At 33.1% G+C, this 27,447-nt stretch overlaps 4 protein-coding genes and 1 long non-coding RNA gene across 12 annotated transcripts; 2 read left to right on the top strand and 3 right to left on the bottom strand.

The window, feature by feature from the left end:
• Nucleotides 1-2,255: 2,255 nt before the first annotated feature.
• On the top strand, nucleotides 2,256-5,952 carry LOC123196470 (tyrosine-protein phosphatase DSP1-like). Of its 3 annotated transcripts, none has more exons than XM_044610517.1 (6): nucleotides 2,256-2,765; nucleotides 2,843-2,936; nucleotides 4,969-5,026; nucleotides 5,134-5,177; nucleotides 5,271-5,452; nucleotides 5,569-5,952. In XM_044610517.1, exons 1-6 carry the CDS (start codon nucleotides 2,353-2,355, stop codon nucleotides 5,681-5,683), a joined length of 906 nt encoding a protein of 301 aa, XP_044466452.1. In that variant the 5' UTR covers nucleotides 2,256-2,352; the 3' UTR covers nucleotides 5,684-5,952. The 3 variants fall into 3 exon arrangements, with proteins under 3 accessions (XP_044466452.1, XP_044466454.1, XP_044466453.1); XM_044610519.1 differs by having other exon boundaries at nucleotides 2,257-2,765; nucleotides 5,271-5,386; nucleotides 5,498-5,952; XM_044610518.1 differs by having other exon boundaries at nucleotides 2,258-2,765; nucleotides 5,271-5,952.
• Nucleotides 5,953-10,315: 4,363 nt separating this feature from the next.
• On the bottom strand, nucleotides 10,316-11,754 carry LOC123195746 (1-aminocyclopropane-1-carboxylate oxidase). The gene is made up of 3 exons (XM_044609568.1): nucleotides 11,569-11,754; nucleotides 11,235-11,461; nucleotides 10,316-11,127 (listed from the first exon to the last, which is right to left on the bottom strand). The coding sequence occupies exons 1-3, from the start codon at nucleotides 11,677-11,679 to the stop codon at nucleotides 10,497-10,499; spliced, it is 969 nt and encodes a 322-aa protein (XP_044465503.1). The 5' UTR covers nucleotides 11,680-11,754; the 3' UTR covers nucleotides 10,316-10,496.
• A 4,851-nt stretch (nucleotides 11,755-16,605) lies between these two features.
• LOC123195749 (nuclear factor 7, ovary-like) lies at nucleotides 16,606-17,696 on the bottom strand. Of its 2 annotated transcripts, none has more exons than XM_044609576.1 (2): nucleotides 17,451-17,696; nucleotides 16,606-17,325 (listed from the first exon to the last, which is right to left on the bottom strand). In XM_044609576.1, the coding sequence occupies exon 2, from the start codon at nucleotides 17,305-17,307 to the stop codon at nucleotides 16,747-16,749; it is 561 nt and encodes a 186-aa protein (XP_044465511.1). In that variant the 5' UTR covers nucleotides 17,308-17,325; nucleotides 17,451-17,696; the 3' UTR covers nucleotides 16,606-16,746. The 2 variants fall into 2 exon arrangements, with proteins under 2 accessions (XP_044465511.1, XP_044465510.1); XM_044609575.1 differs by having other exon boundaries at nucleotides 16,606-17,370; nucleotides 17,451-17,679.
• On the top strand, nucleotides 17,659-18,388 carry LOC123195750. The gene is made up of 2 exons (XR_006497516.1): nucleotides 17,659-17,789; nucleotides 17,913-18,388. It is a non-coding gene; the product is annotated as an uncharacterized LOC123195750 (long non-coding RNA).
• Nucleotides 18,389-18,700: 312 nt separating this feature from the next.
• On the bottom strand, nucleotides 18,701-27,140 carry LOC123195748. 5 transcript variants are annotated; one of them, XM_044609574.1, is made up of 14 exons: nucleotides 26,841-27,140; nucleotides 26,100-26,740; nucleotides 25,591-25,751; nucleotides 25,266-25,326; nucleotides 21,942-22,007; nucleotides 21,688-21,773; nucleotides 21,275-21,338; nucleotides 20,750-20,962; nucleotides 20,214-20,279; nucleotides 20,019-20,103; nucleotides 19,822-19,925; nucleotides 19,514-19,576; nucleotides 19,241-19,306; nucleotides 18,701-19,026 (listed from the first exon to the last, which is right to left on the bottom strand). In XM_044609574.1, the coding sequence occupies exons 1-10, from the start codon at nucleotides 26,980-26,982 to the stop codon at nucleotides 20,035-20,037; spliced, it is 1,569 nt and encodes a 522-aa protein (XP_044465509.1). In that variant the 5' UTR covers nucleotides 26,983-27,140; the 3' UTR covers nucleotides 18,701-19,026; nucleotides 19,241-19,306; nucleotides 19,514-19,576; nucleotides 19,822-19,925; nucleotides 20,019-20,034. The 5 variants fall into 5 exon arrangements, with proteins under 5 accessions (XP_044465509.1, XP_044465506.1, XP_044465507.1 ...); XM_044609571.1 differs by having other exon boundaries at nucleotides 20,019-20,098; nucleotides 26,841-27,139; XM_044609572.1 differs by having other exon boundaries at nucleotides 19,822-19,935; nucleotides 26,841-27,139.
• Nucleotides 27,141-27,447: the final 307 nt, after the last annotated feature.

Below are 27,447 nucleotides of genomic sequence, written 5' to 3' on the forward strand. Positions count from 1 at the left end.
ACCTTGAGTTTGCCTCTATTCTGATTGGAATTCGACAAAATAAAAGTAAATGATGCAAAATAGTCACTTCTTTGCCTTCCTACAATCATGTATTTATGTGACAACTAAAATGGCTAATTGTATGAGTACATGATAAAGACATTTAGATCCAAACACATTGAATCTAGAGTTTTATTAACTTACGTCAATGGCATTATTTTGTAGTAGTACAAAATAATGGTGTCATCTAGTGATGGTGAGAGGATAGTGATCGAATGTACTCTGATGATATTAAGAGACTAAAATGGTATGTTATGGAGCTCGTGAGAATAACCGAAATTGCTAAGAGTCACTATTTCCTATTGTTTTATAATAAAATTATTTTTACTATTATTATGGGTTAGTATGCATATATGTAATATGTCTAATTATTGTATGTTAAGTAATGTCTTTAAAATCGGAGTAGTGGTTGAACTACTTATCTCATTAATTTACAGTTCGATTGGTTCAATATATTGCCAAATTATTATTTATTTTTGGAATTATATCAAACATTTATTATATTTTTGAAATATAAAACATATAAAATATAATTTCAAATATATTTATTAAACAATTGACACTACATTACATAGATAAAGAAAAAAATTAACTACAAATTTTATTATTAATTTAATTAAAATATTACAAATTATAATTTTTTTAAGTTTTAATAAGACAAAAATTGTGTAGTATTATGTAAACGCAAATTTATTGATTTTAAATAATTTTGGCCAAATGACTTATTCTCACCCAAAGTATCCTATTTCTCCAAGTTTATATTTCTTAATTTTGAAAATCTCATTTATCCACCTATGAGCGGTTAAAATTAAGGAAACTCTAACCCTTTAAAATTTTATCTCATTTTTCTCTTTAAACATAAAAACTAATCGTTTCACCCCTAGGCCGAGTTTTAAAAAATGACATTTATCTTTTTAGGGTTTAGTTTTCAAACTCTTGCGCCATTGCTGGCGACCTCTCCCTTCGACTATCTTTCTTCTCTCTCCTAGACCTCCAGTCGATGTCGATTGAAGTCAGAAAAGACAAAACTCTACGTCTTTTCGGCTTCAGTCGACACCGATCAAAGGTCTAAATGAGAGGAGAGAAATGCCAGAAGGAGAGAAAGCATCGAGAGGTCTAAATGATGATGTTGAAATTAAACCCTAGGGGGGAAATGCCATTTTTAAAAATTAGCCTAGGAGGAAAATAGTTAATTTTTAGAGTTTAAGGAGGGAAAAGAAATAAAATTTAAGTTTATTTTTAATATTACATATGAAATAATAATTTTGCTTTTAAAACTAACAAAATTAACTATTTATATATAAGTAAATGCGATTTTCAAAGTTAATAGGTGAAAACTTGAAAAAATAACATACTTTGGATAAGTCTTTTGGCCAATAATCTTTTTAGTTCAACGAATTTATTGGGTTTAACCGAATTTCAAATAAATTAATATTTATATATAGACCAAACCAGATTATAAACTGATTCACAGTTTAATCAAATTAAACTAACCAGTTAGATTCGATTTTAAAAACACTAATGTTAAGTGTATAACTAATTGTTTATTTAATGCAGTGTTTTTAAAACTAGACCGGTCATCAAATCAGTTATTTTATTGGTTTACGGTTTGATTGGTTCCATCAAACAATTAACTGGTTTAACATATTGTCAAATTATTATATATTTATTAAATAATATCAAATATTTACTATATTTTTTAAATATAAAACATAATTTTAAATATGTTAACTTAACAATTGACACTTCATTATATAAATAAATAAATAAAACTAATTACAAATTGTTAATTTTAAATAGTTTTTTCCTTCAACTAAATTATCGAATTTAAAATAAATCAATATTTATATATAAACTGAATTAAATTATATTAACTAAACTAGATTATATATTAATTTATAATTTAATCAATCAAACCAACCAATCTGGTCTAGTTTTAAAAATACTGATTTAATGCAAGTCTCATGAACTTTGTTAAATGAGGCTTGACCACACATCACATGGTAGGGGTGCCGGAAAAAATTGACCACTCTATCAGGCTGTATGGCTCTTCTCAAAATTCAATGAAACAGATGAAGCTCAAAATTACTGCAGAACAGTTTTGTCACGGCACGCTTTAGTACCTCGCGTGAGTGTGACCACGTCCTAACTCAGCAACAGGGCCATTTTCCACGACTTATATTTTTTTATTTATAATAAATAAATAAAACCATTCCCCTTTTTCATCTCAAACGAAAAAAAGAAAAAAAAATCAGACTACTACTAATTTTCCCTGTCATCGCCCCCCTCAGATGTTTCTATATAAAGCTACCCATGAATATGATCACCACACCACCACCATTAACTGCCAGAGCCACCACTATTTTAACTGTCAAAAAGATTTTAGTATCAGAACCCACGCATCACATTCTTCTTGATCCCATATCTTTACTTTTTTCTTTCTGCAAAGTTATTATGAAACTGCAAGGTAACTTAACCAAAGAGCAACATCAACAACAGGCGGCAGCAGCAGTAGAGGAAGAAGAAGAAGATATGTGTGGAACCATTGAAGTTGCCTCCTTCGTTGACCTCTCCCCGCCGGCGATATTGCCTCCGATCGCCGGAGATGAACTAAGTCTTATTCCACCCTTAAACTTCTCCATGGTCGATAATGGTATCTTCAGGTCTGGTTTTCCAGATTCCGTCAACTTCCCCTTTCTCCAAACTCTTCGTCTTCGCTCTATCATGTAAGCATCCTCAATGTTAATAAATATTTAAGTCTTGGTTGATTTTAGGTTTATGTTTTGGATTTTGTTTGGTGTAGATATTTGTGTCCAGAGCCGTACCCAGACGCCAACACTGAGTTTCTTAAGTCCAATGGGATTAGGCTTTTTCAGTTCGAGATTGAAGGCCATAAGGTACACAGAGCTCTTTTTGGGAATATTATATTTGCAAATATATACATAAACAAAAGCCTTCCAGTTTTAGGCTTAATTGTGTGATTAGAGTTAACCTTGTAAATTATCAGTAACAAAATGTTATATGATTTAAATGTTGTGATTTGATTCATCTCTTTCTAAGTGGAGGTTTAGATTTCGTCATTTTATGAACTTAACCTTCTTGAAGAGAAGCTGAGATTTGTTTATATTTTTTCATTTTATGCATTATGATGGTAATGAATAATAATTCTCCTTAATTGACATTATTAACAACTAAACTATTTCATTTTGTGATTTCAATAAACAAATAATTGATATACTTTAAATTGGGTTGAATACTTGTAATTAGTAGCTTTCATTTTGTGAATGTTTCTTAATTGGAATTAGAAATTAAATAGATGGAATTCTTGCAAAATGGCTGACATGTATCAGTGAATTTTTTATTTATGATCTACAATTATCACATGCATATGTCCTTGTCAATTTTATCTTCTAATAAAATGTTTTCCAATAAATTGCATCAAGTAATGCTTATTCCATTATTCATAGGTGTATAAAAATAATTTAATTCTTTGGATCCCCAATAAGAAATGAATATGTATGTAAAGAAATATTTTTCGTTTTAATATTGTTTGATCAACTGGTAAGTATATTAATCTTAATCCAAATAAACTATGTTTTATGTGTGAGGGATGATCCTTGTTATCAGATACTCAAATTATGGTCACCATTGTGACTAAGCTACTGCAATTGTCTAGTATGTTGTTGATCTCCTTCTGACATAGGAATATGATTCTAACTACTTAACCAACCTTTTAGATATTATCTAAGCCTTGATAGGTGGGGTTCACACTAGGTAGCATATGCTTTTAGGCAGGTTGAAAAGGTGAAACTTCATATGTGGAAATGATGTAATTAATATATATATAGTCTTATATGCTTTCAAATTGAGTTGAATTCCATTTAAGTAATCATGATCTTCAACTATTGATTTCCATGTAAGTTACCATCATATTTTAGTTGTTTTATGCGCATAAAAGCAACCGCATAAACACATTCTCATCTAATATATGTTAATAGAATTGTAGTACTTTGGAGATATTATCATTTTTTTTTTCTGGTGTTTTCGTAACCCCAGTTGAGATATCTAAAGTTCATAAAGTAGTCTATGGGTCTTAGCAAATTACATGAAATAAATAATTTGTTCGTAATATGTTGAAGGCAACCGTGGAATTTAGAGGTATTAAATTATTTTCTTCTTATATGCTTTGGAGATCTTTGATAGCAACAATCTTGGTGCAGTGATCGATAGATGAATTGCTATGGTAAGAGAACCTTTTATATAAATGGAATTTCACTTTTAAGTAATAATTCATAATTTAATATGTATCACCAGAGGGATGGGTTTGAAAGACTTATCTTTCATGAAGCACCTTGGTAGAAATTTTACTGTAATCTTAGTCTTGCTACATAAAAATGAGAATTTTTCCATTTTAAAGTAAGTAAAATATTTTCTTCTTTCCTATATTTGTTTATGAAAAAAAGAGTTGTGTTTTCTTGAGATAGCAATAAATTGTAGGTGATAAATTAGTGATGGTTGAAGGGTAAAGTAAGCTTTTGCCTAAGATTCAGGTTAGCCTTGAGGATGCTAATACAAACAAGCATTTTCTAATAAACTGGCTGTTACTGAAGGCAATGATTTCGTTGGTTGATCCTGCATTGGCCAGCTCATATGTATCATAAAACTAAGGCTTATATTGATATATTCTTTGAGTTCAGTTTCCTTTTTTTGAGGATGTTGGATTGATGCTTACATGCAATGCAGCTAGTTAGGTTCTTAAATGTGATTGATCTTGGTCAATAGGTTTTTGATGATTAGCAGAGTTCTCTAATTGAGCTTGCAAATAACAGTGCTGAAAAATTGTGCCTTCTGTTTGTTCTTGATGACATGAACGAAAAAGAGAATATATTATGGTGAATTGATTTCTAATTTTACACATTTTGTATTTAGGAGCCTTTTGTAAACATACCAGAAGATATGATCCGTGAAGCACTCAAAGTTCTCCTTGGTATGAAAACTACTTAACTTTGCTACACTTAATTTCAATTTGGATTGGATTAGAATATCATGTATATGGAATTTGTTTATACTCATTCGAATTTGTCTGCAATGCAGATATCAGGAATCATCCTGTTTTAATTCATTGTAAACGTGGGAAGGTATGCACATAATTTTTTATTTTTTAAATATTATGTAATGATTCATTTGTAGCTCAGACCAAAATTCTGAGTTGTTTTCATTTCCTCCTCCAGCACCGGACTGGTTGTCTTGTGGGATGCTTTAGAAAATTACAAAGGTGGTGCCTCACTTCTGTCTTTGATGAGTACCAGCGTTTTGCAGCGGCCAAAGCTAGAGTTTCTGATCAGAGGTTTATGGAGTTGTTTGATATCTCTAGCTTGAAGCATCTACCAATGTCATTTTCCTGCTTGAAGAGGTAGACACCCAATTGTTTTTAATATCTTTTACTTTTTTCCATTAGGGGGATGATAATCTTAGGTCCTGCTCTCGAATAAATAAGAAAAGATGATGAGTTCCAGGATTGCATTTCAGCGGCAGCGGAATTATTCTTCTTTTTTCCTTCAAGATAATAAAAAAGCATTCATATTGGCAGACTATTGTTAAACAACAACGGTCTTTCCATACATGCAACCATTGCCCTGAGTAGATCCTTGCACATTTCTTCTCGAAATTCAATAGTTAGTTTTAGCTTTATGTAAAAGTTTTAAATGATGCTGAATGGTCGGCATGATTGAAGTTTGCTGCTCTTCTCTGTTGAATACTGGTTGATTAGTAGAGATTATTATTATACAACCTAATCAACCAACTGTTGGCTGTAGAAGAGGCATGTATGTTTTCATCTTTATAATGTAATTTGATGGACTAGCGAACCCATTTCGAAATAGAGTTCCATCTTCTGGTTCTGATTGTGACATTAAAATTTGTGTTGTAATTTATATAATAGACTAAGATTTGCTAATAATATCTACATCAATTCAACAAATAGCAAATTATTAGCCTGTTCTTTTACAGTTTCGTGCTATCTGTTAGGTTAAAGCAGTATAGTCACCTTTTTGGTGGACATTTATTATGCGGAAATCACCACTATAGAAGGTGGTAAGATCCAACTCATAAGTTCATGTTAGAGGGCGTTTGGTTTAGGGAATGTTTTATTACCAAAATAGAGAGATTATCTTGAAAATAGTTAATAAAATGATTATTGGGTATAAATGATTATTACGTTGATAAAATTTGATAAAAATAGATGATATAAATAGTTAATGTGTTTAGTTAACGGTAATAAAATAATACTAGTAAATTATTTTATTTAAATACCTTTGAATATAATTATTTTTAAATATTTTTTATATTATTTGTTATATTAATTAAAAATAAATTTTTTTGTCTTAAAAAATTAATAAATAATAATATAATTATAATAAAATTAATATTACTTTGGTAATATTTTAATACCTAAGGTAAATGTAATAATTAGATTATCATCTATATTACCTGTCACGTTAGCATTAGTAATAGAAGATTACTGTAATATTTTATGATTGACAAACAAAACAAGATAATATAAGTAATAAAAAATAGATTATCAAAGTAATCTTTAAAACGTTATAACTAAATGACCCTTTAGTGTTTCAGCCAAAGGACTTATTCCCGCCCAAAGTTGATTGCATTCCCAAAATTATATGTATTTAACTATTCAAAAGCTAAACATTCACTCATAATTAGTTAAATTTCAAGAGTAAATTTATCATTTTATTAATAATTTATTAAAAATAATAAAATATTATCTATTTCTTTTCTTAGGGTTAGAAAACTAACAATTTATCTTATAACTAAACTTTAAAATGTTATATTTTTTCTCTTAGAATTTATTTCTTTTTCCCCTCTTTTTTTTAGCATCGGTCGTCGAATTCACTCTTCCTCTCCTTTTCTGGTGCATCTTTGGATGAAGAATATTGCATTTTTGGTGTGTCTCTTTGTCCAAAGATGTGTCAGAAATGCGATGTTTTTGATCCATAGATGCATTTGAAAAGGGGAAATAGAGTAAAACCACTTAGTGATGACATAAAAAATGGAGAGAGAAAAGAAAGAAACTCTAGAGGGAAAATTTTAACATTTTAAAGTTTAATTTTGAGGGAAATTATTAGTTTTTTAAACCTACGAAAGAAATAGATAATGTTAACTAATTCTGTTAACTTCAATAATTTATAAGTGGATATTTAAGTTTTCAATAGATAATAGATATCAATTTGAAAATGTAATAAATTTTGGGTGGGAATAAGTGCTTTGGCCTAGTGCATTTGACAATCAAATGGTGATGGAAAGATGCTATTAGGATGCGCAACTTTACTGAATATAATCAGATCTCAGTGTCGGGTGTTTGACATGTGTCTCGTCAAAGTTTTAGTCCTTCCAGTCTACAATACAACTTATTCAAGGAATATCCAATTTCTGTAAAACCAGTAATTCCAGGATTTAAAGGAAAAAAAAAAAAAACCCACAAAAGTAATGTTTATTAAATTTGTTTTCACAATTGCAAGTAGAGACGTCAGAAGGCCGAGCCAGCCCGCCTGCCTGATTTTAATATGGCCTAGCCTAGTCGATGTTGACACAGTTTTTGAGGACAGTATTGCAAATCTGTTAATCATGTGAACCATTTAGGGGCCAAAAGACTTTGTTTCATCCAAATTGTAGTGAAGTCTTAAAATTGTATTTATTAATTTTTAAAAATTTAAATATTTATTTATAAAATAATTTTTATTAAAAATTTTAATTACAATTAAAAGTAAAACTGTTATTTAATAAAAAAAATTATAAAAAACTAAATTTTTATCATGTTTTCTCTTCTCAATTTGAAAATCTCACAATTTCTTTTGAATTTTTTTTTAAAGTTTAAAAAATAACAATTTTTTCCTCAAATTTTTTTCTCTTTTTTCTTGTGACTATTTACTATATGTCGTCCTCCTTCCTCCCTTATCTTTTCCAGTCGACCTCTCTCCATTTCCTCTCTGACTATGGATCAATGAAAATTATCTAAAAATCTGGACGATTTTTGTTTGAAAATTCAGATGAAGAGGGCAACAATCTTTTTGTCTAGAAGATGATGCATCCAAATGAAAATCATTTGGATTTTTAGAAGAAATAGTCTAGATTCCCAAACGATTTTCATCGATCTATGCCGAAGAGGAAAGGGAGAAAGGCTGGGAGGGAGAGATAAAATGGAAGGGAGGACGGTTGATGACCGAAGATGGTGGATTTTTGTCAAAGAAAAGAGGGAAAAAAAAACCCTATAGTGAAATTACCATTTTTTAAACTTTGGGTGAGGGAAAATTTCGAGATTTTTAAATCTGAGGGAGAAAAATATAATAAAACTTTAATTTTTTAAATTTTTTTAGTAAATGACGATTTTATCCCTAATGTTAAGTAAGATTTTTAACAAAAATTATCTCATGGATCAGTATTTGAGTTTTTAAAAGTTAAATAATAGAATTTTAAGATATCACTATACCTTGATTGGAAACAAGTCTTTTGGTCACCATTTAAGAGGTATTGGGACAAGGCTTGTGGGCTAGTCAGACACAACATGGCCTGTGAGTACAATAGACCTTGTCAGACACATAATATAAAAAATATTTAAGACGACATTTCAAAGGAGTTAACTTAGAATAAAAAAGATTTAAGTTACAACTACATAGTGATATATAATCATTAACATTTAATTTAATACTCAATATAAATATACATAACATAACGACAAAACTGAATTGATTATTAGAATGGTTTCAGTGTTGAAAGTGATACATCCTTGAAACATTTCTAATGGTTACAAAGATACTTGTAGACACACCATTACTCATGTATTAACAATTTTTATTGTATCAAGAAATGATAGTACAATGAAATCTAACTTGTTTTTAGTAACAAAGAAACATTTTTTAAATTGAATGATTTTTTTAGAGTCGAATCGACCATATCAAATAAACAAAATTTTAGTTTAATAGTCAATTTTATAATTATTATGTCAGAAAAATTAATAATTTAATTTTAAAAATATTACCTTCTTTCTTTCCTACTCTTAACTTTCCTCCTGATAACCAATCTTACTTACTCTTATTTGTATGATGCAGACAAAGCACCAAAGAAAGGCGAAATCTTTGATAAAAATGAGCAACAGAACTTTGCCGACATCAAAAGCTTTGTGATCCGTGAAAAGTGGCAAGCCGTAATGTTTATTCTTCTTAATTGTGTTTTGGGGGGTGGGGCTGATGATTACAGGTGTGATAAAAGTTACAAAATATTGCTTATTTCACTTACAACAAAGACATTCTTTATATCTTTCTTTGCATATATGATTAGCTCCACTAATTCTTTAATTGAATGCTAGTGTTGTGGAATGTGGGTTTTAAGAGGCTATGTCTAAAAGGTTCTCCATGGGCAGATTGGACAATTAATTATGGGCATTCTACCATTATAAAGTATGTATAAATAGATACACAATAAGCAAGCATAAAAGAGAGATTGAGAAAAGAGAGAACATTGAGAAAAATTGGATTTTGTTTGGATAGTCTTAGGCTAATCAAGGGAGGGGAGAGAGTCTAACCTCTCAAAAACTAAACAAATTAGGGAGAGTTCTAACCGCTCATATAGTCAGAATTATCCATTTGAAAATATATTATAAAGTATAATAGAAGATTATTAAATTTTGGGTGTTGTTTTGTTTTACCTCATCTGTGCAGGGTTTTAACAAATTAACATTAGAGCATCTACACTTTCTGAGGATAGGGTTGATTGATTTAATCAATAATAACATCAAGAAATCAAAGGGGTTAAAGAAAGTCATTTAACTTTTATTGGGTTTAAAAATTTTGAATTACTTTTTTTTTTAATAAAAATTGAGTATTTTAATAATCTTAACCTTAAAAAATGATAGGTTTAATATATTTAAAATTTTATATTGATTCTTTTTAAATTTCATGATTTTTTAATTGATCTGTATGTTTTTATTTTTATTTAAATTTAACCCTTTTGTATGATCTCTTGGTCTGCTACTGCACACACATCTACTGATAATATATAAAAGCTTTATTGTGAATGTTATCTATTTGGATTTAGATTAAGATTATCAGTATTTTGTCTTCAGAATCAGTATACTTTCATGGCAACTTAAGCAACAGAAGAAATTCAATGGACCAGAAAGTGTAAAGCAACCAAGATTTCCCCTCCAGGATATATTTTATATCATTTTTGTTGCTTCTATGAACAGTTTCTGAGATCTAAAATATAAAATAATGAGGGGGAGACAAGGTCTATTAATATTATTATAAAATAATGTTACATCTGTTGCTGTCTACAAATTATTAATAGTAATGATATGGATACTGCAGTAAGCTTTGACTTCTTCATAACCAAGCTTCACACGACATCAACACACAAAAATTAAGCAGTAAATTACATTTTCTTAATTAAGCAGTGGCAATTGGGCCCAGATTAACAGTGGTTTCAACAGCTTTCATGGCTTCAAACCTGGGTTCTTTTGCCTGGAACTTCAAGCCGGCATACAGCTTCATGTAGTCTTCAAAAACAAATTTTGGGTACACTTGTTTCTTCTCCTCTGCTTCTTTTTCCAACAATGGTGGTGCTGGATAGATAACTGCATCACTGCCAGGGTTGTAGAATGAAGCTATTGACATGCGGCCGTTGCCATCTCTTTGAGCAACTACTCGGTGCTCCACACTCTTGTATTTGCCATTGGTGATAACCTCAAGCTGGTCACCAAGGTTAACCACAATGGAGTGGCGCATTGGGGGCACATCAATCCACTGCCCATCTTTCAGAAGCTGGAGGCCGCTCACCTTATCATCCTGGAAGAGTAAGATGATGCCACCGGCGTCGGTGTGGGCTCGGAGGCCCTTGATCAAATCGGGTTGTGGACATGGTGGGTAGTTGCTAACCTTGGTGCCAAAAGTTGGCCCCTTTGAGCCATAGAAGGTCTTCTTCAGGTAACCTTTCTCCAATCCAAGGTTCTCACATAACAAGTCCAGCAGTTCCTCTGCTAGTTTCTCCAATTTTGATGCAAATTCCTTCATCACCTTCCTGCATCAAAGTGAAACCTTTCTTAAAATTCCAAACTAGTCACTATTAGGATATTCAAAAGGAAATTAAACAATTAATCATATAGTATTATTCTAATTTTGTTTTACCTGTATTCATCATCGAGATCTGGGAGTTCATTTAAGTTTGTCTGAGGGAGATGGCGAACATAGAAGGTGCTCTCCCAGTCCATATCTTTGATCTCAGTTTGAACACCTTCCAAAGCTTTACTAGCCACAAGTTCCTTGAACCTTTGTTCCATACATTTTCTGTAGTGCTCTTTTGTCTTCCTCTCCAGAGTGTCAAGTTCCTCAATGGGTATCCCATGGTTCACCAACTATATAAATTTAACATAATAAAACAAACCCATTAAGCACCAACATTACACTCGTATATATTGTCAACAAAAGATTACAAAGTTTAAAACTTGTACATATAATATACCTCAAAGAAGCCCCAGTTCTCACAAGCATCTTTAATCTTCTCCATGGTGGCAGCTCTCTCCTCACCATTTAGTTTCTCTAAGTTAATGACTGGGAAACTCAAGCTCTCCATCTCTCACAAATGGCTGACTCTTTCTCTCAACAAGCTGTGCTGTGTGTTTCTTAATGCAAAGAGAGTGGAGGTTGGGGTGGTATTTATAGGGACACAAATAGTAGCCAGTAAGATGGGTTGTGTGGCTGAGGAATTAGCTTAAAATTACAAATATTTATTTTCTTGAACAAATGGTTTATTTTTTTTTACTGTAAGAATGATGTTGATAGCGTTGCTTGTTGGAACCAATATTCATCGCCTCCTCTACTGGGATAGGGCCCATTTCGGTGGCCACCATCTTTCTTGGCAATTTTGACCCAACAATTGCCCCACTTTCCATGCATGCGCCACTTCCTCTATTCGTTTGCCTGTTTTGACATTGATGTTTCGGAAATTGCCCAGAACTTGCCCCGCCCCGCCCACCACCAACCCCCCCCCCCCCCCCCCCCCCCCCCCCCCCCAAAAAAAAAAAATTAATATGAACATAAATTTAGGTAAATTTCTCATCAACAGAACTTGATCCTATTTCTAATTTGAAGTATTTCATAAATTATAAAGATGAACAATTTAATCCATTTATAATTTCAAGTCTTTTGATTTGAAAAAAAAAAGAAGATATAAGGGTAGATAAGTAATTTCAAATGTTAGTGTAGTAGCCCTAATAAAGACGATAAAATTGGTCGACATAATGGGGGACTATAAAGAAAATGAAATGTGAGTAGCACTAATATTTTAAATTTTAATTGCATGTGTAAGTATAAAAAGTGAAAAAGAAAGCATATTATAATATTATAATACGAGCAAGTTCCCACTATTTGGTCTTACTACTAATCATCTTTCATTATCATCAGATCCTATTATTCAATTGTCTTAGATTTAAATTTTTATCACGTTTCTAAAATTCTGAAAATAGTATTTAAAAATAAATTATCCAATTGGCCGTTATTGTATTTCTCAAATGACTCACACTGAAAAACAATTAATATTTTCAAACAAAATAAAATTATTCAATTCACTATAAGTAGGATGAATTCTTAGAAAAAGGCTAAATGACTATTTCTCACGTAAGGTTGTTGAAATGATGAATTCTTATCTCACCTGTTAAGTTTGAAAAAGTTAGTTTCGCACTCTTCTATTAAATTTTGTAACAAATTTTTAACTTTTTTTTTATATAAAATTATTGAAAAGGCAAAATAATCATCAAGTTAAAAACACTTTACTCTTAAATTTTATACCCTAATTTATATTAATTTCAATTAAAAATAACAAAAAATTATTGATACAAATATAGATAGAAGTATAAATGACATATAATCATATATTTGGGGCTCAATTAGAATTTGTTAATTATTAGAGGTGTTTTTAAAATTTTTAGAATTTTAATATACCTCTCCATAGTTCCAAAATTGATAATTATACCCTCAAAATACACAATAAATAAGAGATGTAAACATAATATTACAAATTGTTGAGGTGATATTATACTTTCAAAATATATAGAGTGAATGTGATAATTTCCTAAATAAGATCGGAACAATTTTTTAAAAATAATATTGATATCCCATAATACACCTCTATCACAATAGTTGAAAAAAATAATATAAATATTTTTTTATTGTTAAAATTAATTACAAACTCAATAGATAGGTGAAAAATTAGTTTTTTTTTTTAATTTAATAAATAAAAATCCATCCATTTATCAAACTATGGTGGAAAATAGTTTGACTTTAGGAAAATTAGATATGTAGACTGAACTATTTCTCTAATATTGGAAGGAAGTTTTGATGCAAGTGACCTAATCTCCAAGGGCATCTCCATCTTTTAGAAGGCCCCATTAGTCCCTTACTCTTATATAAGGTATGTATGTGAGAGGGACCCAAACCTACATTCATTTCATTGTTGTAAATTACAAATGATCCCATGACTATGAATTTTAGGTAAATATATTAAAGAAATTCAATTATATAAATAGAAGGAATTGTTAGGATAAGAATGTTTCTGGTTTGTTAGCAAACACAAAAATCTTTCTTCTGTGCTAATATAATTCAAATCAAAATTCTCTTTGATAACCCCTCTTTCCTTTGTAGAAATCTTTAGATATTGATAATTGCCAAGGAAACTTCAAACTTTTTGGCTAATGGAGAATATTTGCCCAAGTTTCTATTGCTAATCTCATTTAGGTAAGTTAATTATTTATAGCATGTGAACCTTTGGATAAAAATATATAATTATTGAAGTTTATAATAAAGTTATGAAAAATCAAACTCATGGGTTAGTAAAATTAATTGAGTATTATAATTTTCAGGGGATCTGGGTTTAATATAGTGATTGAGAATCCAGTCATTATATTTTGGGATTTATCCACCAAAGTCTAAGATTGTTTGTAACCTAATGACCGTTTCACAAGTCTCAATATTTTTATGTGGAAGATTAGGTGTTAAACAGAACTCAATGTTCAAAATGAATACTCAAAAATTCTTTATGTAAATTTCAAGGCGGCTTCTGAATTCAACCTACGGTGGTGGGCTATGCAGACCCTTTGAAAAATAAAGTCTAGCGCTCCAACTTGCATGAGATAAGAGCAAATGAAATCTACAAAATAAATATGTACACATAAAAACCCTTAAAAATTATGGCTACTATTTGTTTGACTGAACAATCATGATATTAACAAGAGGAAGGAAGAAAAATCTAGAGGTCTTCTGTGAAGACTTGTCTGTTTCTGTTGATCAAAGATTCTGGCCGAAAGTAGACCTGTAGCTTTCTTTCTTCTTTCTTACTTGACAAGTATACACACATTATAATTAATTCCGGGTCCAAGAAAAATAAATTAAACCAGAAAAAATTGCTCTTCCTTGAGGAGTACCTTTCAGATATTAATGCTAAATTGTAACATGTAGTGATTTGTTTTTATATGTGCAGGTCCTTTAATTGTAGGTTTCTGATTGGTCCATTCCAACTGTTCATTTCCGATGCATTTAAATCATGAAGACAAATTAGCATTCAAGAAACAGCGGCCGAAAGGAAATTTCCAAGATCCAATAACATCAATAGTATTCAAGATAGGGGACCCAAAAGAAAAAATTTCCCCATTCAACCGAATATAACTTTGACAATAGACCAAACCTTGTATGGGAAATAGTCTTTCAGTCTTACTATTATTATAATAATAATTATTATTATTATTCAGGTGTTAAATATTTCATTTGTACACAAGCGACATTATTTCTTTGAAATTGAAATCTGAACGTGGGTTTTTTAATTTAATTTAATTTTTATAATTTTTTTGGATACATATCCAAGTGAGAATTCTAAACGTGGAAATTAGCCTAACTACAGTATATGGGCATGCATATCATTTTGCATTTAAATTTTCTTCTTAATCAACCAATTAAAATGTCAGTGATTAACCACAATGGGAAAAATATTACATCTTCATGGATATATATTGTTTATATATCTGGTATTGTTCATGCATCTAAGAGTAGATGGATTGACATAACACATGCCAAAGTGGACAATAGGGGACCAAAACCCCAAAATACTCTGAAAGAATTTCAATGGAAAATGATAAGGTTGCTACCCAATTAAAGTATTGGGCAAATATTGAATAAGCTATCAAGAGAACCGCTAGTTTATTCATACATGAATGACACAATTCTTCAAAAGTGAAAAACAACCACATTTTGGTAAATTTGGTACGAGAAAATAAAGGGCATTCATAGACCTTAGGGGTTAACTCAAGTTCTAATAAGAAAAATTTCTCTTGTGAAAGGATGGAATTTGAATAACTTAAACTCTTATATATAAAAGATTAGGGTATAAATAATTTGAAATTGACTAATAATTTACCTTAATAAAACAAATATTATATTTATCTAATACAATGATTGTAAATTCAATCATTGTATCTCAAAGTTTATATATTCGACGAAACTAGATGGGGTTAGTCAGCCATTAAAAAAAAAAAAAGAGGTTATTTATAGTAAATATAGTGGTTATTTTTGTGGGGGAAAATTAGAATTATTTTTGTACCCTAATTAGAAGAGCTTATTAATATTGACTGAGAATACCCCGAGTATTAAGAACAAGTAAGAGGAAATTTTATTGGAAGTGACATGCACCAATAATTGGAATATCCAAGTAAGAATCAAAGAATTACTTGGGAAAATAATATTCGTTTTGCTTTTTTCCGAGAAAATACTAGGGAAGAGAATCGTGACACGTGTTGAGTGTTTCATGGGAGTAAAAACCATTTTTGACTAGAAAACATTATTTTCCCATTCAAAAAGCTGAAAATCATCATGAATGAACAATTATTCAATCGGGGCTAAACCTGAAAATGGAAAATAATTTAGCATGTGAAAAACATTAGATATACTTTGATTAGTCAAGCACAAAAACAAAATGAATAAAACATTTCCTGGCTCATCACGGAAGCTTTGAATATTTTGGACTCAAAAATACATTAATTATTTTTGTTCTTTTTAAGATTGGGGAATCTTGTTCAATTTTGTTGGATAGGTAAATTCTAAAATACAGTAATTTAACTCAAAACTACTATATCGATTAAATCAGATGTGATTTATCGTGATATATCACTAGTTAACTTCAAACTATTCGTACCCTTACGTTTTACATCAATTATTTATGTTTACATTTCAGTATTATACTATTATTTATCTTCTTCTACTATAGATTTCTATATTGAATTCTGGGTTAATCTTTGAACGACTCTTATTACAAACTTATGTTAACGATTCTAAGTGTGAGATATGAGATTAATATTTCATATCGAAAAACTTAAGTTTTTTGTGTGGGATTTATATAATTTTTTACTCTTTGTTCAATCTCAACAACTGTATATACAGTTTTGGGCTTATCCAGGACTGATATTAGCCTATGCCCATTTCCTATTCGCTAGGCCCAAGAAAAGCTTTGCACAACAAACTTATGCCCATTTCCAATTAATTAGGCCCAAGAAAAGGTTTACACAACAAAATGGAAAAGAGCTGATATTGGCAAATTATAGGGTTATGGATTTGTGTTTAATTTTCATTTGGTAGCAAAACAAACGACAAACAGGATCTAAAAAATATCAAGGATTTCAAGAATCGAACGGCTGCAAATGGGGCAAGAGCCTCGATTGAGCCACAATTCCCTCGAGCAAACCCTGCAGAAAGTGTGTCCACATGGAATAAAAGCTGCGCCTTTATTCCTTTCCATGCACACACAACACACCCAATCATTCCCTCCGCTTAATTTCCCAGCTTCTACTCCTACATCACTTTTTCTCCTCTTCCAATCATCACCGTCCGTTTCTTCAATCAACATCAGCAACGACTTGACCGTTACAGCATCTTTCTTACGAGGACCCACCGCATTGTCCCCATCCCGTAAATTACGCTCAGCTGCTAGCGCCATTGCCAGGTTCATCACTGAACCAGCAGCAGCAGCAGCAGCTGATTGTTGATGATTTTGTATGTGTAAACGAGTCTCTTCTGGTTCTGGTTGAATGATATTTGTGATGGTTTGAATTCTGGTTCGGCTCCAAATGGCTCCACAGCACCCCATCCCCTTAAATCCCAACCGTTGTTTTAGATTATTCCACCTTCTGCTTCTCTCTAAGCCGTTCATTCTCAACTTCATTCAGGATCAACCCACTCTCTGGAAAGCTCAAAAGTTGCATGCAAATGTTGAACAATAAAGTTGCTTGAAGAAACCCAATACAGATTCTATTAGAGACCCAAAATTGCTAAAAAAAATAAATCAACCAGAAGAAACTAGAGTACCTGGAAAAATAAGGACAGGACTGAGTTCTTTCGGGCCTTTAATTATGTAGCCATACGTTACTTGCTGGTTGCTGGTAGAGCTGAAGTTGACACGAGAAGAAGTCGGGCTTTCAGTTTGAAAGGATTACTTAAAGAGGAAGTGTGAATAGTAGTGAGGCGAAGTTGTTATTGAAGTATTACAGTAGAATGAAAATGGCATCATTATCAACCAAGTTACAGAAAAATGAAGAGACCAAGGCACATTGTTCGAATATATGGGGCGGGAGGCCGGTCCTACCATCCACTTTGGAATCATTGACGTAAATCTCTGCTCGAATACATGATTGTTTGCTTTTGAACGTAAGTGTTTCAAATCTTAAAATATTGAAGGGGGAAACTGAACCTTGTTTTCGTATTTAGAATTCTGCTCTTTTATCATTCAAACTATCCTTTAAGACTATATCTTATACATGATATCTGTAGGATGAAACGAGTGTTTTTAGTTCGTGGAGGTCTTAATCCATATACAAGCTGTCATGAAAACACTTTCTTGAGCAAGAGGAATGATTATTCAGTATGCTGTTTCAAAAGCCGTAATACACGGCAATTTAGAGGTGAACGTGTCCCAGTAGGGCAGCTTAAGAAACTTTCTGTGGGGAAATTACCGTCAAATCAGAATGCATCACACAGCCTCCTCAACTCAGAAATCATCCTAACATGGTAAAAAATTGTTACTGGTTTGATGGTAGGCAGTTACACATCATGACAGAGATCAAAAGATAGCTCTTCTTTTGGTTAAAAGGGAGCAGCAACGTGCAATTCATGATGAATTGTAACATGGTTTGGTGGACTTTGGATCTTTGGGGCCTCATGGTAGGTGTCTTATCAGAATATACTCGGAAGACTGAACCCCTACAATTAAGGCTCAATTAAAACTGAATTTGTTTTAGCTTGAGCTTTATAAGTATTTAACTCGTAAAACTTTAAAACTTGAAAAATTTGATGTCAATCGATTAAAACGACGTCGTTTTGACTAATACACGTTAAAGGGACATTATTTTAGCATTGAGCTGAGTTTAAAGCTGGATTTGAGCTCGATTCCTCTAAAATGAATCAAGCTCAAACACCCTTAAAGCAAACTCAGATCGAATCCAACCCTACCTACCTACAATCTTCTCAATGATACATCAGATAATGTAATACAAAGCTTCACCATCCTTTAAAATGAAATGCTGAGATGGGTTGCAACACACACCAAATGAAACACTAGATTTAATCATCAGAAGTTTTATTCAATAAAATATGAATTGCATTTCATTTTAGCTTAGTAATATACATTCAAGGGCCACAAGCCAAGACCAGATCTGAAATTAAAACAACGGTCTATCTTCTTCGATAGGGTGGATTGAAAAGATTTGTGTAAAAAAAAGTGGTTGACTTTGGGAAAAAATAATGTTGAATGAGATCTTTGATCAGTTCATGGAAATGGTAATGACAGCACTCACCTTATTACGCACCAATAACTCATCTGTGAACGAAAATTTATTTTGACTAGTAGGATCTTAATTACTTAAAAAGAAGCCTTCTCCAGGACAGCCTACAACATTGAGAATTCAAAATCAGCAATATCTATAGTTGTGTTGTCCTAGGGAGAAGCTGAAAATATAAAGACATGCTTGCCAGTCAGGCATTTACAACAAATTCCATCATCACATGAAAGCTTTTTATTTTACATCTAAAAAAGATGTTAATCAGAACAATTGAATGAATCAACATGTGAGAAATCTATGCACAAGAAGGAAAAAACTTACAGTCCTTCAAAACTCTTGGAAGAATCGACCATTGTAGGTTTTACTAATGTCTGCATTCTGGAAAAACTGCCATAAGTATTAGTGATCAAACCAATAGAAAAGACGAGAACTGTAAAATGCGGTAAAATAAGATTAAAAGCCATGGTGCAAAATTGTGGAACATTTTAAATTCAGGAAAATAAGCTTAAGATTTAATACTGAAGCAAGTAATCATAAAAGAAATCATCTAATGTGCCACACTAGACACAACAAATAATGCATTCATGAACTTACTATATCAAGTAACTTCAAGAGAGAACTGCCTCACTGAATGTGCATGGCTCTACCAAAGTAAGCCTAAAAGGTATATCATATAAATGTATTAATGCAAGGAAACTTTCAAATAAACAAAGAATAAATCAGCATACCAAACCAATGCATTTTGTTTCAGTTTGAAAAAAAACTCATATGATTCTAACAGCCCACCTCTTATAATTCTGAGAGAGGGAAAATAACCTCACATGGTCCAATGAGAGAAAATTTGCTTTCAAAGAATTTTAAATTAACAGAGAATAAACAAATTATTCATGTACCACACATACTCTTATGTTCTTTCCTGTAGCATCAAATGGCGATAGCTACGGCCACGTATGGTTCGATGCCAGAAAAACTGTAGCAGGTTCCAGAAACTCAATTGCATTCTCTCCTGGACAAGCCTGAAGCCAAATTCAGTACAAGTAGGCTTATGATACCTTCATGTTCACTTCTAATCTACTCAACTGAAGACAACAGAACTTACCATCTCACAAGACACCTCAGAATACCTCTAGAAATAGGGCGCAAGAAGGACGGATCTCTCTGAGCATAGAGCAAACCAACCTGGACTAGGATGAAGACAGAGGGGTGGGTAAGATGGAATCAAAGATAATTTAGACTAGGAAAAATAGCATACACAATAAAATTTCCTCAATTCCAATATTATCAAGAAACAAACCTCAATCATTGCAATAGCAGCAGGGTCATCAAAGATCTCAAGGCTATAGTCAGCTATATAGTTAATCTGCACCAAATAGGATGAAGGAATTATAAAACAGTGGTAGCCACAGAATGGAAACTCAATGCATCATTAATCCCTGATCAAGAAATTCAATAATCTTTATTATTATTTTTCAGATGATTTTTATATAGGGTATTTTTCAGATAGTCATCACCTCCAACAGATCATGCATACCCCATAAAGGCAAACATAATTCCAGATGACCTGGCCTTGACAGAAAAGTGCCCGGTAGAGGTTTCAAACTTCCTAACCAGACAATTTTGTAAAATTCAGAAACAGCAGATCACCACTGGCACACCTCCTTTATATACAGAAAAAATAGTAGCATGACTGAAACCATGAAAGTAGAGAAAACTAGGAGTGCAACAAGTGGGTCCTCAAAAGTAAATAGCAATAGGAACCCAGCATTTCCATGCCATAACAGAAAGGATCATATAAAACAGAGAAAAAACACAGGTGAAAAAATAAGTTACCCCAAATTCTGCATGGACAAGAGACTGAACAAAATCCATTAGTTGAAGCTTAGCCCACTCCTTCAGAACAGCAGCGTCATCTGTTGGAGGAGGATGCCTCCAAGGAGCTCCAAAGGGTAACCTGTCTTTTGGAATTCTTCCACTTTTTGCATCATCAGCAAATTTTTGCAGGAACAGCAAAGCTTTATCCATGGCAGGATTGACCACAGTAACCTAAAATGAAGTGTTTGACAAAAATGAGAGGGCAGTATAAGGGGCACATGCAAAATAACAAAGATAGTTAATCAATATGTAATCGAACATTGGCATTACTTCACAAATTAATACAAACAGACAAATAATATATACATATTGTAATTTGATTCAGAAAGAAAGTAGTTTTATTTAGATTAAACCAGCATAGGCAACATAAGTTCTCACCACATGCTGAAGTTAACGTTTAATGACCTTATCTTATAAAATACCTATTTCAGAATTTTAAAGTTTGGATCAACAAGATAACAATAAGATCATAGTTGCACTTACTTGCAAGTAGGCTAAATAAGCATCTACAATGTCCTCAAATGTACTGGCGTTGTATTCCATCACCCTACAATTGAAAGGATAATAAAATAATTGCATATGCAGCATTAATTTTGAATGACTGTTACTTGGCTTCAATACTGAAGTAGGTAAAATTAATGCTTTATCTCATAGCATGTTGCCCATTCCAGAAGAAACTTATCTCTAGTTTTAAGAGATATTAGTAACACTTATTATCATTACAACCTGGAGAAAGAAATTATAGAGAACAGAAAATTTTTGATACCAAAATGATAAATTTGATTTCTTTAATCTTGAGTACTTATGTACACCACATTCTACCTCAGGGAAAAAAATAGCTTTCACATTTATGCATTACACAACAATAGAGCAAAAAAAAATTGAATCATTCTTACTTCTGGTAATAATTGCTTTGCTTGAGTGCATAAAGTTCAAATAGATGGCGAGGGTTTGGCCCAAGAACCTCAACAATCATGGTCCACTGCATTCAAAAATGACATTGTTACAATTGAAGATGTAACTCCACCTCAAATAAAAAAAAAAAGAAAGAAAGGTGAGGCAGGGAGTCCATCACTAATGTTATGAAAACCATTTACTTTTTTCTCTTTCATAAAATATTGTTCAACAAAAGATCAACATAGTTACTTACCTCTGACTGGCTAAAGTAATCAGGAACCATGTGAATTTTAGCTTCTTGTGGAGTCCAACCAAATGTCTACCAAAAAGAAATAATAATAAAGAGAAAGGAAACAAGCAACACACACCGAAATTTTTGAAACTTTTACAAACCCATAAATCTCTAACTCTCAAAAAAACAATCGAAACAACACAAAAATGATGGAACAGGAAATAGGATTTTTATACTGAAAAATAGCAGTGTGTCCAAAGAACAATAACAAGAACCAAACACAATTCTACTGGCTTTCCGAAATCTCTCACTAGTTTGTCAAGGTTTCAAGAGTCTAGAACTCTCCCTATCACTATGTTTTCTCTCAATTTTTCCTTGCATCCTTCCGCAATCCTTCTTTTATTCTTGCCCATAACTGCCTTAATAACTACCCATGTTTCCAACTCTTATTCTTGCCCTTAACTGCCTTAATAACTACCCATGTTTCCAACTCTTATTCTTGCCCTTAACTACCTTCATAGCTACCCACATCCCTTCTCTTGCGAGCCACCTAAATATGAGCTATAACATCACCCGCCTACTTGAGATCCACCTTGTCCTCAAGTTAGCTGTGAGGAAAGATCTTCTATTAAATTTCGTTATCCTTCATAACTACCCATGTTTCCAACTCTTATTCTTGCCCTTAACTACCTTCATAGCTACCCACATCCCTTCTCTTGCGAGCCACCTAAATATGAGCTATAACATTACCCGCCTACTTGAGATCCACCTTGTCCTCAAGTTGGCTGTGAGGAAAGATCTTCTTTTAAATTCCGTTATCCTCCTCTATGTCATCCATCCCATCACCCATCTCGTCATAAGCATCACTTTCAATTGTAAAAATTTACAACGATGGTTTGTATCATATTTCTCTTCACACCAGAAACAAAATCTTTTCTCTAGTTTCAGTTGAATTTCAACATCCAACAACCTTTTCAAAGTGCCCTCCCTTGCATTTGAAATTGACCCATAGGAGGTCAGTTATAATTTTTAAACAGTAATTTGGCAATTTCAATTAGTGTGGGAGTGTCAGTGGGTGGGTTGAGATCAATGGGTTGGGTTTGTTAAGATTTGAGTGAATAATGGAGCTTGGGTTTGAATAAAATGAGTTTAGGCCCATGTGATGAATATTTTGGTTTTGGTGGGAATTGTTTGGGTATGCGTGATAAAAGTAGGATGTAAAGCTAGTCAGGTTTGCATTTTGTCCTATGTTTGTATTGTAAGATTTTGAGTTGAACCGGTTGGAATTTGGCTTTGCTTTGTTGTCTATAACCCAATATTTTTCTTCTATTTTCTGTGCCCACTCTATGGCTTTTACCAATGTTCTCTGCCCAATCAACCTCATTTCAACTTTGATGTCTTCTCTTAACCCATTCGAAAGTGCACCCGACAAAAGCTTGACAAATTTGTCCCTTAACAACCCCAATAAGAGTTTGAATTGGCATCTATAATGCACCATTGTATCTGTCCATCAAAGTGACATTAATTCTATATCGGGTGTGCTAACTTGTCATGGTCAAAAACAGTACAATCCCTTTTTCAAATCTTCCTAACTAGTGAACGGAAATCAAGCTTCTCCATTGCATCCAGTTCAAATCCATTCCTTACATACAGATGACCACCAACGTGAACTTCTCTAGATCAAAAATCTTGTTCACCATAAAAAGTATTGTTCCACTCTACAAATCTAGCCCATCGGATCCTCTCTACTAAATATTAATAATTCCAGCCACTGGTGAGCCGTGTCTCGCCAACCACCCTCTTTCACCAACAAGCCACTCTTCTCTAGTAGCACACTTCTCTCGTCTCTTCGAAGGAGGCGATATTGCCTCTCTCACATGTGATGATTCTATCGACGTTGACAACTGTTCTAGATGTGCTTTTCCTTTATCGTCATCTCTCAGTTTACCATCATCTCCCTGAGCTCACTCTAGCAATCATTCATTGTCTCCAACCCCTCTTCCAAACTGGTCAATCTTCCATCCATTCTACTCTTCACCATCTCCAACTCATTTTCCACTCCCTCAACTCTTCCTTCCATTTTGGATTTTATAAAACCCAAATCATTGTTCTAATACCAAATTGTTCAGAACCCAAAATTCTCTTATCTCTCAAACAACCAATCCAAATAATACAAACAAAATAAAACGGACAATAGGATTTTTTATAATGAATAACAACAATATTTACAAGGAACAAAAGCGGAAACTAAAGACAATTCTACTAGCTTCTAAGAGGCCAAATCTCTCCCTAATTTGTTTAGCTTTCGAAAGGCTAGGCCCTCTCCACTTCCAAACAAAACCCAATTTTTCCTTGCCTTCTTCATTTCGCAATCCCACTCTTATTCTTGCCCATAACCGCCTTCACAACTTCCATGTTTCCTACTCTGATTCGTGCCCATAATTGCCTTAATAAACTACCTTCATAACTACCCACTTCACTTCCTTAGCGAGTCATCTAAATATGAGTTCTAACTGAAACATATACATATTCAATCTAAATAGAAAACATCAAAAACCAAAAAGTGAAACATAAACACAAAATACACATAGACAATATATTAAATAAGAACATGTATTTCTAAACAGGTTCATGAACTCGAGGAGTATAAAAGGACATACATAACAGTCACGTTCGTGCTCTCAAAATAGGGGCAATACTTCATGTCACAAGTACAAATAGGGTGGTGCATACCTGAGTTAAAAATTGCATAGTAGACTTCTAAAATAGGGATTTATCCAAAGAAAAAGAAAAATAAAAAGTGAGAACTACTCAACAAATTTATCAAATACTAATAAAATTAGTTAGAGTACCTTTCTCGTAAAGAATAGACCCATCTACAGTCTTTGTGATGTAACATAGTTAAGCAGGGCAAAAGATCGTGTTGGGCTGAATTCAGCACAACCCATTGTGTCTGGGCCATGCTAGCCTGTGGCATGGCACGACGCAGGGCCCCTGGGTCATGCCTCAATGGATCTTTAGCAAGCCAGCCCACTACATTATATGTTTGTATTTTTTTAAGTATTTAATTATTTTTTTGCAGGCCAGCTCACAAGCTGGATCCTGAGGCCCCCAACATGGCCGGCACAGCCTGTGGGCCTAGTACAATCGCAAAATTATGGGACATGCTCCCCACGGGCTGTGCTTTTTCAAGAGGTTTGATCCATGCCACAAGCTAACCCGGCCCCTTTGACATGTCTAAACACGTTGCAATTCAAATAAGAGGACTCACACATATAAATGCACACCCACACTCAAGCATTGCAGAGAGAGATGAAAAGAGTAATATAAGTTAAGTTTCAGTACCTCACGAGAAATGAATACTTCTGGAAATCCAAAATCCTTGTAGGCCTTGTACGAATAATAGCTGAATATAAGTTACTTATTAGAAACGAATTACAGATTCACAAAAAGTTCCATGTAATCCAAAATGTATAGATAATAATAACAATCATTGCTAATGTCGATGCCAAAATGTATAGCTATTGTATGAACCCAAAAGTTCACCAGAATTAATGAGGAATAAGAAATAAATTCTATCATGAAAAATTGGAGACAAAAAGACCAAACATTGAGTTTAGTTTAAATTTAAACAAACAAAAAATTCTGATGACATGGAGATGGACCTAACCTATCTGAAGTTACAAGTATGACAGGGAGGCAACGCTCATTCACACCCAAAGCAATTATTCTCCATATCAGACTGTCATGATACATTGACGCACAGACTGTTGAATCATCTTTTAAAATTGCATTCTGAAGCACGTCAATATTGTTTATAACCAGCTTCGGCTGCCCAAGCAATTGAAATACATCCGTCAAGAAAAGCACCACTTGTAGACCTCAGTGATAAATACTTACACATTTTACCTCATAAGTAGATATATCTTCCAACCTGTTTTCCAGGACAGTCATGGACAACTAATGGAAATTTAAAAAAAAAAATCTACCATATACAACAAATTGAAGAATATGAGCTTGGAACCATTACAAAACCTGATTCCGAACAGCAAGCATTATCATACTAAACAAAACAACAAGACACATAGCACCAATTTAAGGAAATGGGTTTGATAGTGAACGGAGTAAAGATGATAAGTTCATGACCAAAGCAAAATACTCAAAATTTTAAACAGTTACCTGAAAATGATCAATCTCGGCAGCTTGTGATAATAACTCGATCAACAAATAAGGCCAATCAGTACAAGAATTTGCCAAAGACCTCGAAAAGCCACCGCTTCTATTCAAATGAGCAATAGCATTAGCTCTCCACTCTTGCTGCATCTTTATGACCTCCTTGGCCAATCTTAACGCCACAAGCGCCTCTCGAAAATATGCCTCCTCTTCTAGGGACAAACCCTTTCCCTTATCTCTCAACTCCAAAACCCCATCAATCTCTTCGGCATTTAATCGAGCAGATAGCGCGAAAACAGCTCGCTCCCATAAAACAGACCCAGAAACCTTATTAGAAATCGCATTTTTCACACTCTTGCTTTTACTATGAAGTATCCTCCGAAGGGCAGTGTCAAGTCCATGCCACTTGTTGAGAGTGGAGTAGATTTGGTGTGAACTAATGATGCCCAATTTGATACCCTCTTGCGTCATTGATTCAAGGCAGGTCTCGAGCTGGGTTTTACAGTTTAATAAAGTGGGTGGATCACAGTTTGACCAAGACGACCAAGGGAACGACTGGTTGTATTGGGGGTGGTGATCTTTGATTGATTCGGCAAAGTCTACGTAGCCTGTAAGATGGGGTCCTTTGTTCCAATCTTTAAGCAGCCCTGAGAACAAAATTAAACGCAAAACTGTGTAAGAGCAGGCGTTGTTTCACAAATTAAAAAAAAAAAATGGTTGAAATGGAAGAGTGGGTATCTAACTAACGTTCGAGAATTATTGTGGTTTTGCCAACGCCACGAGGGCCATGGAGGATGAGAGGTTGAGGAACGCAGTGATGTTGAGCATGATTGTTTAAAATGGTTTCGAGTAATGGTTTTGGTATTATCTTCCATGGTATCTTCACCATTTGTTTTGGTTTGACGATGGTTGAAATGAATGGAAATGGTGAATGTGAGAGCCAGTCTCGCGCTTTGTCTGCAGGGGTTTTGGAGACTTTACCGCATATTCAAAATACAGGCGTTTAGGGCGACTCACGGAGAGAGGGGTCGGGCTCACTTAATTTGTCCGCATATTCGGAAGAGAATACTGTTTATCTGGCCAGCTCTCCTATTAGGAAATCCGACCTAAGATTTCTTCAATGAACTTTTTTGCTTACGAAGTTTCAGAAATACATCTTTCAACCCTTTTGTTGAATGAAGTTGAATGACATCTGGCTTCCAAAATTTTTTCAAATATATTTTTTATTCATATTAATTTTAAAATTAAGAATCATAAAATTTTAAAAATTAAAAAAAATCACCAACTAGGCTTGCCCCAAAAAGCTATCCAATAGTGAATTAGGTCGTATTACACCATCTCATATATCACTTAA

Source organism: Mangifera indica, chromosome 14 (assembly GCF_011075055.1).
Source record: "Mangifera indica cultivar Alphonso chromosome 14, CATAS_Mindica_2.1, whole genome shotgun sequence".
Lineage (NCBI taxonomy): Eukaryota > Viridiplantae > Streptophyta > Magnoliopsida > Sapindales > Anacardiaceae > Mangifera > Mangifera indica.

Coding starts and splice junctions, on each gene's coding strand:
- LOC123196470 (XM_044610517.1), top strand. CDS start 2,353: ATGAATATGATCACCACACCACCACCATTAACTGCCAGAGCCACCACT. Junction 2,766..2,842: donor CTTCGTCTTCGCTCTATCAT/GTAAGCATCCTC, acceptor TGTTTGGTGTAG/ATATTTGTGTCCAGAGCCGT. Junction 2,937..4,968: donor TCGAGATTGAAGGCCATAAG/GTACACAGAGCT, acceptor TTTTGTATTTAG/GAGCCTTTTGTAAACATACC.
- LOC123195746 (XM_044609568.1), bottom strand. CDS start 11,679: ATGGAGAGCTTGAGTTTCCCAGTCATTAACTTAGAGAAACTAAATGGT. Junction 11,462..11,568: donor AGAACTGGGGCTTCTTTGAG/GTATATTATATG, acceptor AAATTTATATAG/TTGGTGAACCATGGGATACC. Junction 11,128..11,234: donor GATCTCGATGATGAATACAG/GTAAAACAAAAT, acceptor ACTTTGATGCAG/GAAGGTGATGAAGGAATTTG.
- LOC123195749 (XM_044609576.1), bottom strand. CDS start 17,307: ATGAAGTTGAGAATGAACGGCTTAGAGAGAAGCAGAAGGTGGAATAAT.
- LOC123195748 (XM_044609570.1), bottom strand. CDS start 26,982: ATGGTGAAGATACCATGGAAGATAATACCAAAACCATTACTCGAAACC. Junction 21,339..21,687: donor CAAAGCAATTATTACCAGAA/GTAAGAATGATT, acceptor TTTCAATTGTAG/GGTGATGGAATACAACGCCA. Junction 19,936..20,018: donor CTGAGGTGTCTTGTGAGATG/GTAAGTTCTGTT, acceptor ATTTGGCTTCAG/GCTTGTCCAGGAGAGAATGC.